At 45.1% G+C, this 12,202-nt stretch overlaps 1 protein-coding gene across 5 annotated transcripts in view; it reads left to right on the top strand.

Annotated features, from left to right (window-relative positions):
• LOC134799860 (carboxypeptidase D-like) overlaps positions 1-12,202 on the top strand; it is a 68,702-nt gene that overhangs the window by 27,442 nt on the left and 29,058 nt on the right. For 2 of the 5 annotated variants that reach the window (XM_063772265.1, XM_063772261.1), the window contains 6 exons: positions 1,232-1,291; positions 2,008-2,211; positions 7,893-8,087; positions 9,412-9,497; positions 10,477-10,677; positions 11,918-12,000. In XM_063772265.1, the coding sequence (XP_063628335.1) occupies positions 1,232-1,291; positions 2,008-2,211; positions 7,893-8,087; positions 9,412-9,497; positions 10,477-10,677; positions 11,918-12,000 (829 nt within the window). The remainder of the gene's footprint in view (positions 1-1,231; positions 1,292-2,007; positions 2,212-7,892; positions 8,088-9,411; positions 9,498-10,476; positions 10,678-11,917; positions 12,001-12,202) is intronic. The other 3 variants (XM_063772262.1, XM_063772264.1, XM_063772263.1) reach the window with 3 other exon arrangements.

Here is a 12,202-nt window from a genome sequence, read left to right as displayed (position 1 = left end):
ATCCATCGTATTTTCACGGAAACGTACGAACGTGTCTTGCTATTTCAGTACCGAGACTGTACAGTCACCTGCAATAATATATTACTCTTCGAAGGCCGCAAAAATATGTGACACTCTCTTATGGCTCTACAAATAAGTTCGTGTCAGATATTTTTGCGGCCTTCGTTGTGTAACATATTATTGCAGGTGACTGTACAAAAAGTACTGACGTTGACTGAAGTAGCATGACAAATACTCGTACGAACGTTTCCGAGAAAATACGATGGAATACAATTTATGCACTACATCTGTAATCACTCGTGTGTGAAAATCAATTCTAACTATAACACGACAAGGTTGTTATTTGGCTGGCAATTACTTTTGGGAGTTGACGAGTAACAGACGATCTATGATAAATGTCAAAACCAATCTTCTGTACAGGGTGCGTACAAGATGCCAATCCTTAACGCTCGGTAGCGAACGAAACGCAACTGTCCGTGTCGCACTCATATGGAAGAGTAATAGAGAGAGATAACGACGATACTTTTGAGCACATCGGCATCTCCGATATATCTGATGACGAAACGTGAATTTTCTGCAGATTCGCAGGTATATGAGTTTCTTTTTCTGTGTTAAATGGTTAAAAATATGCCCAGAAAAATAATAGTCAGTTTTAAAGGCCGAATATTTCTAATACACAAAGTTTGTATGGGAGAGCCCGTGGAATGCGTCATGAGATTTTGCTAAATTTTAAATAATTAAAAACGCAAGCTGAAAATCGAGAAAAAAATATATTTTATTAACAATTTATGTTGGTATAGGTATACATAACGTTTTAGAACCACTTTGGCAAACTAATTACAGACAACCGCATATAAATCGTTTAATCCGTTTTGTTACATAAAAATATTCGTTTTTAGGGCCACAAACGAACAACTACTAAACGCATTTAGTTTAATACCTTTTTGTTGTTTAACAACATAATTAACATCTAAGAATTAATATGAATAAACACAGAAAACTACATTATTTTTTTCCTCTTGCTTCATACTAATCTGGACTTACAGTAAGTACAATACTTAATTAATACTTCTTTACACACTAATCTTCCATTTCTAAATAACTAAAATTGTATATATTAATTAGGCATAAAATGAAACATAACATACCAGCAATTAAGTTGAACACCCTATCTTTACAGGGAGAGTAAAGTAACATACAAAAACTTAAGTCCAAAATGCTATCTTTACAGGGAGAGTAAAGTTACAAAACATAGAAGTCCCTGAAGTAGTCATCAGTGAAGAAAAACCGGGTAAACCATTCATTCTTTAAACATTAATTAGTTAACTGCACTCTTTTACAACTTTCACTTGAGTAAACTCATAATTTTGAAGGTAATAAGGAATCGGACGCAATGTGCCATGTCCCGTAGTATCAGGAGGACAAATTCTGTCCCTAACTCGCGCCATACGTTGACAGATATGCCCACTAACATGTCTAAACGGCACAGTTGGAATAAAAAATAAAAAATGGTGTATACTGCATGGTTACCTAAAATATCGTAAAAAACGACTTTGGTTCTTGTTTCATATAAAAAAACATAATCATACATTGCACCTTATATTATGACAGCAATGACAGCAATAAATAAAAGTTTAGTTACCTACCACACATGCATGAAGTGGCGGCTTAAATAGCCTCGAAATTCAAGTCCTGCCCCGTTTATCAAAAGCCTGTAACTTGTAATACAAGTGGAAGTCCCTTTCTAACATAAGCTGTCGAATAGTGACATCCGCTTTTATCACAAGTTACAAGCTTTTGAGAAACGCCCCAGCACTATGAATAAATATATTTGTATTAGCAGTTTAAGTACCACAGATAACAAAAAATCTAGCTGCCACAGATAGTCCAACAATAAAGTCCACATTCGTTTAAAAACCAACTTAGCTAGCACAGTCTAATAATAACAGTGCAATATCAACCCAACGCCCCATAAAATAAAGTCCACGTTCCCGGGCAAATCTCCAGAGCAAAACCAACACCGTCGTGACGTGCCCAATCTGCCTGCAGCGGATTTCACCCACCACGACTATCTGAAGATGGAGAGCTTCCTCAAGGACCTGGCGGCTTTGTATCCGAAGATTACGAAGCTCAGCAGTATTGGGAAGAGTGTGGAAGGAAGGGAGCTGTATGTGTTGGAAGTGACGAGGGATCCTGGGAGACATATTCCTGGTAAGAATTATGGAAAACTTTCTTAACTATAGTATCATATATTGAGAGGCTGCAACGACTTGTTTGTAAAACTGTGGAAGGCATAATGTTGTTTTACAAACAAGTTAGAGTTAGACCAAGAAACGTCCGCAGCGATTTTGATAGCCCACGGAGTGCAAGTGTTATTTATACGTCATAATAAATAAATATTTAAATATTATAGGACAATTTTACACAGATCAATCTAGACCCACGGTAAGCTCAATAAGGCTTGTGTTGTGGGTACTAGACGACGATATATATAATATATAATAATTTCATAGAAGTTTGACATTTAATATAACACTTGCACTGCGTGGGCTATGAAAATCACTGCAGACTATTCTCGGTCTAACTCTATCTACAGAAAACTTTCATTTATAGTCAGTCGAACGAATTTGTCAGTGGCTCCAAATTCAAAATTAGCCACTTTTTTTTCTAATTGCCTATTCTACTCATAAATTTATTTACGATACTATTATTATTATTTGTATGTCTTTCCCATCACGGAACAATGGTATTCCGGACCTTTGGGAGGCGTGCGCGGAGCCGAAGCCAACACGTAGAGGCCCTTTTGACACTTTAATGAAATGTAAGGGGTACACCGAGCGGAGGCTGCCCTTGCCCGTGTCATGGGACGCACGCAGAGGCAGCACCCGCCAGGGTGTAAGGACTATTGAGAGTTGATGGAATCTAAAATGAACTAGGTTATTGGGTGAAAGCGATGGACTAAGAACTGAGCTATGGAGTAAAAAACCGGACGCCTGCCTAATAAAACGGTATGCAATTTTATTTCCGGCAGACGGTGACTCGCCCTCACAAGGTGGGCCCCCACAAAAAGCGACATCTAGGATGGCTCAAGGGCAACACCGGTGTGAGCGGCTCAGGGGTGTAGAGAGGTGTGCGCCGCTTTCTACCCAGTGGCTGTTAACAGCCACTGTGCCAACTCGCGTCTTATGCATATTTCACTTCCACCCCTGGAGCTTATAGCTCTGACGACTCCACTCTGGCCGGCCGGCTAAGGCAAGCCAGAGGCAGAGAATCCTGTCCCACCCACCCTCCTTGCGGGTAACAGAACTCTCCAGGAGCGCTCGGGTACGTGAGGTCGCTAATCCCCAACAGCTCGCCACAAGCTGCCCTGCGTTGACTGATTGCACTGGTAAAACCAGCGGGCGATGGGGTATTATTATTATTATTATTCTCTTTATTCAATTAGGGTCTTAGGTTAGGGTTTTACAATGTGAGTATAAAAGTAAAATATAAAAACACTTACAAAACATAACAAAAATATATAAACACATTATAAAAAACCTAACCTAGGGTGCCGCCGGCAGCGGGGCAGGGTCCAAGCTGCCGGTGGTCAGGGCCGCAGAGTGAGGAATCGACGTACTATACGCGCCGTGTCCAAAATTACCGCCTTCTGCATCTGACCCTTGATCCAACCACCCAGCGAGAGTCTCTCTAGGTGTTGGTCGAGACTCTTCGCTATGAGACCGTTCGCTGACACGACTATAGGAACAATGATCGTCGAGTCAACATCCCACATAGCGGTTATCTCGTGGGCTAAGTCTAGGTACTTGCTGGACTTGTCCTTCTCGGCCTTCACGAGATTCTCATCATGGGGGATGGTGACGTCGACGAGCACGGTCCGGCGCTGCGATCGATCTATCAGCACGATGTCAGGCTTATTGGCTACAATAGTCCTGTCAGTGATGATAGATCGATCCCAATAGAGCGTGGCACGACCATTTTCGAGAACTGGCGCAGGTGAGTACTTGTAGTACGGCACTTCGCGGTCCACAAGGCCGTATAGGAGGGCAAGTTGCTGGTGAATAATTCTGGCTACGAGGTTATGTCTGTGCAAGTACTCGCCGTTAGCAAGATGAGAACAACCGGAGATAATATGCCTGAGTGACTCTCCGGGACGGCGGCATGCCCGACAAATGTCGACCGTACCGTCCTTCAGGATATATTTCCGATAGTTGTTCGTCATCATCACTTCGTCCGCAATTGCACAGGCAAAACCCTCGGTTTCTCCGAAGAGGTCCCCGAATCGTAACCAGTTCACCGACGCGAGCAGGTCCACATCGGGTCCCGTGAGGGCCTTGTAGAACCGCCCGTGTAGCACCTTACTCTCCCATGCCGCCTTGCGATCCGCAGTACTTAGTACCACAGGTTTGCGCCAGTTCTCGTTTGCCAAGGAGAGCGGCGTGAGGTTCCTGTCTACTGCCACCACATCACGATGCATCCCACACTCGTTGTTAAGGAAATAATTCCTGAGATTGTACACCTCGCGGTTGTGGAGATCCTTGGCGTTTAGGAAGCCTCGGCCTCCACACTTCCGTGGGATGTACAATCTCATAACTGACGAGCGTGGGTGTAGCATGCGATGTGTGGTGAGCAGTGACCGGACCCTCCGATCCAGGGCGTCCAGCTCGGTCTGAGTCCACCTTAGTATGCCAAAGGAGTATGTGAGTAGGGGCATTACCCAGGCGTTGAAGGCGCGCACTTTGTTGCCTCCTGACAAAAGACTGTTAAGGACTTTTGTGAGCCGACTGAAAAAGCGCTCCTTCACCGACCGTCTAATACCTTCTTCCTCAATACCCAACGACTGTGACATGCCAAGGTATTTATAGGTTTCTGATTCAGAGATGGATCTGAAAGACATTGTCTCAGAAAGTTGTAAATTTGTTGAATTTACAACTTTCCCCCGCTGTACATGCATAACCGCACATTTATCGACACCAAACTCCATGTTGATGGCATTACTGAAGACTTCGGTAGTTTTCAGTAGCTCCACCAAGTCTTGGCTATTTGGTGCAAATAATTTGAGATCATCCATGTACAGAAGGTGAGAAATGACTTCACCCCCTCTCCGAAGCCGGCAACCTAGTTCTAAATCCTTCAGCAAGGTACTGAGAGGATTCAGAGCTAGGCAGAACCACAGAGGACTCAGGCTATCACCCTGAAATATTCCTCGCTCAATCCTTATAAAATCCTGCGGGCCAGGGCTCTCATCCCCGCCTCCTGGTTGACGAAGGACTGTGGTCCATTGCCTCATACATGCGCTTAGAAAGGCTCTTAAAGCTGTATCAACTTTATACAGCTCTAAGATCCTCTCCAGCCATGAGTGAGGCACCGAATCATAGGCCTTCTTGTAGTCAATCCAGGCTGCTGAGAGGGCCCCCCTGTTCCTCCGGATTTGTTGGCAGATGGTCATGTCTATGAGGAGGAGCTCTTTAGTACCACGGGACCCAACCCTACATCCATTTTGAGCAGAGGCCAAAATATTGTTTGCGACAATGTGCGCGTTGATTTTTGCTCTCAAAATGGATGTAAGGAGCTTGTAGAGTGTAGGCAAGCATGTGATGGGTCTGTAGTTCTTCGCTTCCGTGGTACTACCGGACTTATAGAGCAGGAAGGTGACACCAGTTGTTAAGGAAGGTGGGGGAGAACCAAGCTCGAGGGCTTGTTGAAATTGTGCTGCCAAGCAGGAGTGTGAGCATCGGAACCATTTTAGCCAGAAGTTGTGCAATCCATCCGGCCCAGGACTTTTCCAGTTCTGGGCCGTGCGAATGGCACAACTTACGTCATCGGGGCTGATGGTGACTGCCCCCATAGGTTCGATGGACTCGCACTCACGCTCGACAACACTCATCCAACTCCCCTCGGTGTGTCCGACAGGCACTGACCAGATGCTACGCCAGAAGTCATTCATGACAGTAGCATCCGGTGGCTGCGAGTCGGACGCACGAGGGTTGGTTTCCTCCCACTTTCGGTACATCTTCCTTTGGTCACTCTGGAAAAGACGGTTCTGCTGGAATCGGTCCACACGCTCTCTGTAGCGGCGAATACGGTTTGCCCATGCATAGACTTTCTGCTTTAGAAAGTCGATGCGCTCCGTAATGTTGGCCATGTAGTCGCGGGGCCTAATATCCGTCCCCGCGAATGCCTGGTTTACAAAGCGCATTACTCGGGGGCGATTGTTGCCCCCCCTGAAGCAGATCAGCTTTGCGATAAGAGTCCTAAAAGAGCTGATACGTCGCTCGATCCGTATTTGCCATGCGGGGGCACCCCCGGCGGTCCTAGGTGCACGTTCAGAGTCCGGAAACTTGACTCGTGCAACACGGCACGCCGCGATGGCTCCGCAATACATGATCGCGTGCGTATCATCTAAATCTTTACTAGTCCGCAAATATGGCTCTAGTAAAGCGTTTAGGGCTCCCATTAGCGCTAGATTGTGTCTATTCATAGGCAAACGTGGTAATCGTGGCCTAGTATTGGGTGTGGAGCGATACTGCGTAATCGCCTCATCCAAAGTCCTCCTCAGTTGCTCATTGGCTGTACTACTCACACTCTGCGCGAACTCCTCCTCGTCGGCACAGAGATCTACCCGCGGCGCCTGCGGTGCCTGGTCGGGTGCCGGCACCGGATCCGGCGATGTGGCGGGCGGGTCTCGCACCGAGGTGGAGGTTGCGCGAGCAGAGAGAGCCTCCAGGCGAAGCCGATCAAGTGTCGAGTCATCCAACCGCTTTAGCCGCTGGATGACTCGCACCTGATCCGATAGCCGTTGCGCAGTCACGTCGATGGTTGGTTCGAGGGCCTGAAACAGTGGAAGCATTCGGACACGGTACGCGCATAAGTCGGTTCCCCCCTCTGTAGCCCCATAGTAGGCGCGCATGACGTTCTCATTCATGGTTTGAGACCATCTCATGCGACGCACTACACCACCGGCAGCGGGAGCCGTGGGCGGAGCAAGATGTCCCGCAGGCCCCAAGCGTGCCGGCAGCGGTGGCCGCCCGCGTCGCGCTGGTGGTCGTGGCGGCGGCGGCGGCGGCCCGCACTCGTCGCTCGACTCGCTGGTATCGGGCGCAGTGGCGAATTCATCGCCCGATGATTGTGAGGAGACGGACGAGACGGGCGAGGGTGGTGGGCGTGCGTTGGCTGTGGTGGACGCTTGTGAACGCGCTTTACTTCGTGTAATCATTTTCCTTTGTCATTCAACCATTGTTTGTCGGCTAGTTTCGTACAGTTACATTTTTTGCGGTCACGTATCCTTTTGCGAAGTGTCGCATTATTGTGAAGGTAACTTTTCCACAAAAAAAATCAACTAAAATGTAATAAAAGCCAGTAAAAACATATTTGATCGCATATAAAAGGAAAATTTAGTAAAAAACGCGTCTGACGTTGACGGCGTCAAGTTTTTTTTATTATTATTATTATTATTATTATTATGAGCCTGTTGTGTCCCACTGCTGGGCAAAGGCCTCCCCCCTCTTCTTCCACTCGTCCCGGTTTTGAGCTACATCTGGCCAGATACTACAATTTACGATACTATAATTTTCGGAAAAGTAGACATCACAAGTAACAATTGTCTTATTTCATGGATCAGAGACTTAAGTGAGGTAACTATCATAGATGGGCCTAATGATGACTACCACTCAAAAGAACTTTTCAATAAAGTACAGACGTACACCAAATAACATATAATTATCTTGAAATTTAAACCGAAAACTTTTATGAAAGAGTAGATTTTTTTGTTAATTTCACGGCGTGATAGCAATTGCTACCTCGTTTAGTTTTTTTCATTGGTGTTTACATTTATTCTTGTGAAAAAATTATCAACTAAATAAAAAGATTAAACCAAACATTCATCCCAACAGGCAAACCGGAATTCAAATACGTAGCTAACATGCACGGGAACGAAGTGATCGGTCGCGAGCTGCTCCTCCTATTGGCCAAATATCTGTGCCAAGAATACACCAGCGGCAACGAGCGCATACAGAAGATGCTGAACAACACCAGGATACATCTCATGCCGAGTATGAACCCGGACGGATATGAGAAGAGTACCGTAGGTAAGTGTGCCAATATACTTAATATCTGTGCCAAGAATACACCAGCGGCAACGAGCGCATACAGAAGATGCTGAACAACACCAGGATACATCTCATGTTGAGTATGAACCCGGACGGATATGAGAAGAGTACCGTAGGTAAGTGTGCCAATATACTAAATATCTGTGCCAAGAATACACCAGCGGCAACGAGCGCCTACAGAAGATGCTGAACAACACCAGGATACATCTCATGCCGAGTATGAACCCGGACGGATATGAGAAGAGTACCGTAGGTAAGTGTGTCAATATACTAAATATATGTGCCAATAATACACCAGCGGCAACGAGCGCCTACAGAAGATGCTGAACAACACCAGGATACATCTCATGCCGAGTATGAACTCGGACGGATATGAGAAGAGTACCGTAGGTAAGTGTGCCAATATACTAAATATCTGTGCCAAGAATACACCAGCGGCAACGAGCGCATTCAGAAGATGCTGAACAACACCAGGATACATCTCCTGCCGAGTATGAACCCGGACGGATATGAGAAGAGTACTGTGGGTAAGTGTGCCAATATACTAAATATCTGTGCCAAGGATACACCAGCGGCAACGACCGCATTCAGAAGATGCTGAACAACATCAGGATACATCTCATGCCAAGTATGAACCCGGACGGATATGAGAAGAGTACTGTCGGTGAGTGTACCAATAGATTACCAAATATCTGTGCCAAAACACCAGAACGAGCGCATACGTAAGATGTTCAACGGCAACAGGATACATCCCCAGTATGAATTCGGACGGATATGAGAATAGTACCGTAGGTAAGTGTGCCAATATACTAAATATCTGTGCCCGGTATACACCAAATGATACTTTTATAATCAGATGACTTTATCTTTTACTAGAAATTAGTGTGTTTTCCCAAATTCCCAACCGGAGTAAATTAAAAATGATCTCAAGCTACAAAGGCTTAGCTGACATTTTCCAGATGTCATGATGTCCATCATGATGCATCTCCCTTAATCACTTTACAAATTATCGCCGGGTGGAAATTAAACGCAATTTTTACTTGGCGCGGGATTTATAATATATGTATAGTCAGAGAATTAATAATAGTACTAGGTACAGAAGGTTCAATCTCTAACAAAACGCGTCTATTACGAGAGATACAAGCGCGAGCCGGCGTCCGTTCCGTAGCGGTGCGCGGCAATCACTACTGCTAGACACCAAAATTGGTGTGTGCCGCATATGCATGCACTTGTAGCGACGCGGCGGAGTGAGCCACGCCTGGTATATTGAAGACAAAAGGTGTAAATGTATAATCTATTTCAGGTGATTACAAAAGCACGCATGGCCGCGAGAACGCGCACAATGTCGATCTGAACAGGAACTTCCCAGACCAGTTCGGTGAAACCCCAGTGAGTAATATCATTATGGCTTTTAACAAGTACAATAAAACGGATACGTGCGAGTCGGGCTCGCCCACCGAGGGTTCCGTACTTTTTAGGTTTGTTGTTATAGATAGCGGCAACAGAAATACATCATCTGTGAAAATTTCAACTGTCTAGCTATCACGGTTCATGAGATACTGCCTGGTGACAGACAGACGGACAGACGGACAGTGGAGTCTCAGTAATAGGGTCCCGTTTTTACCCTTTGGGTACGGAACCCTAAAAATGATTCTTTATTACCCAACTACGGCACAAAATTAATAATAGGACTAGAGGTACAGAAGGTTCACACTAACCTTTTTTGTTTAAAATTTATTAAGGATTATTTCTTACCATGAGACTTTATTCCTAACTCTAATACATTTCTCAAAAATTAAAAAAAACTGTCAACCGGGACATATTACATGCTAAAGGGGGGGGGGGGGGGGGGGGCGTCAGCGGCGTCGGCGTCAGCGGCGTCGGCGTCAACAAACAATGGAGGAATACGCATTGCAACAATTATTACCAATACTTAAGAAATATGACGCTCTCTGGCGAATTTTTAGCAGTTTCTTTTCCCACACTCTTTTTTATTTTTATCCAATAACAAGAAAATACATAGCAGAAGAGCTATTTTCTTTTTTTTTTAATTGCACGTAACATTTTCAAGAGTAAGTAGACCGACACTTGTGAGAAACGAAGCAGTACTGGTGATGGACGGCAAAACAGTACTTGTAGTGTGTGAGCTATTTCTTGCTCCGTAGTCCTGCAAGGCGAACTACAACGTAGGAGGGTGTGTGAGCTATATCCTACGCCGTAGTCCTGCGAGGCGGACTACAAGGTAGGAGTGTGAATGGGGGGCTTAAGGTATTTGTAATATGGGCCATTTGCCTGATTTAAATAAAAAAAAAAAACTATTATAATTGTAATTCGAAGTTCACTCCAACATACTCCCTTTCTTTTTCAGGACAACCAAGTAGCCGAGCCAGAGACTAGAGCAGTAATGAACTGGTCTCTCTCCATCCCTTTCGTATTATCAGCCAACCTACACGGCGGTTCCCTGGTCGCCAACTATCCCTACGACGGCAACCCAGCCATGCACAGCGGGGACGAATATCTGGCACCCGATCATGATGTGTTTTTGCACCTGGCGCATACGTATTCTGACGTAAGTTTAACCATAATTCTTAATACCATATAGTAATATATGTAAAAAAAGAGTGGTTACTCCGTACATCAGTTTTCTTACCAAAACGCGAGTTATTTCGTAGTCGACATCTAGCGTCAAGTAGCGGAATTTATCAGCGACAATAGATGTCGCGACGAACGAAAACTCTAATGCTCAACAATTTTCAGCTAATATTATAACCGGATTAACCGGAACTCTATTTTCATCTCCTTCTTCTTCTAATATTAGTTTTAAATTGTTTTACATTAGCAGTACATTTTTCGTCTGTACAGTAGGCCGGGAAAACGCTAGGTTGAAGAAGAAGAAGACAGTAGCGAGACTTGTGACATCTGGTGTCAAATAGCGGTACTGATAGTTCCACTTCTTGACGTTAGATGTCGACTACGAAATGACTCGCGTTTTGGTAAAAAACTGATGTATGGAGTTACCACTCTTTCTTTACTTATATTACTACATGTTAATACTAATCTTATTTAAAAAGTGAACACGTATCCTTTTATGTAACGGATATCCGCCTTCACACAAATAGGGCGACCTTGAACGCGCGGGTTATTGACCGCACGCGCCGGCGTAACAACTCAAGGCTTGAGAACACAGCAATAATGGACTGATCAGTCTCCACACTATTTGCGTTCTCTGCGAACCTGCGCCCTACTCTTACAAGAATGACTGTATGGACCAATGACTGTAGTTTAACCGCTTGAGCGCCATCTGTCAAATCCTAAAACGTCATGCACACGCCAATATCTCTGGCATAAGCTAGCAAATATAAACCGTACTGGAAACGATAAAGGTTGCTTTGACAAAGTACGCCATAGCCCTTATAAGCGATCTTGGCGCCACGGGCAGGACTTACGACGGCTTTAAAACGGCGTATAAAACGGATTATCTACGCCAGGGGTCTCCAAACTTTTTTACCTGAGGGCCATATTGCGCCTCAGAAACTTTCGCACGGGCCACCGTCGGTTTTTGCGCCGGGGGAGGGTGCCTGGTTGCTGCTGTTAGGAACAGTTCCACTCTCAATTAATGCTGAACCGGAGCCTGGCTCCCGCGGGCTGGACAGTGGACACTCGCTTTGGGTGTCGGCGGGCCGGATTGGAACGCGTCGCGGGCCGGATTTGGCCCGGGGGTTTGGAGACCCTTGGTCTACGCCATTGTAGAATGTTAAAAAACCGTCATGTGGTGCCTTAAACTCTATCTAAAACTTATTTTGTTTCAGACTCATATGAAAATGCACTTGGGACAACCCTGCAGGAGTTACCCTGAGCGGTTCCCTGAGGGCATCACCAATGGTGCTAAATGGTAAGATCACATTCAATAATACCTATTTGTAATTAAAGACAATACAGATGTAATACATAATTATTTTTCATCGTATTTTCACGGAAACGTTCGAACGTGTCTTGGTATATCAGTCAGTTTCGGTACATAAAGTACTGAGGTTGACTGAAGTAGCATGACAAATACGAACGTTTCCGAGAAAATACGATGGAAAACAATTAGG

Source organism: Cydia splendana, chromosome 19 (assembly GCF_910591565.1).
Source record: "Cydia splendana chromosome 19, ilCydSple1.2, whole genome shotgun sequence".
Lineage (NCBI taxonomy): Eukaryota > Metazoa > Arthropoda > Insecta > Lepidoptera > Tortricidae > Cydia > Cydia splendana.
This window is presented reverse-complemented; position numbering and strand designations above follow the sequence as displayed.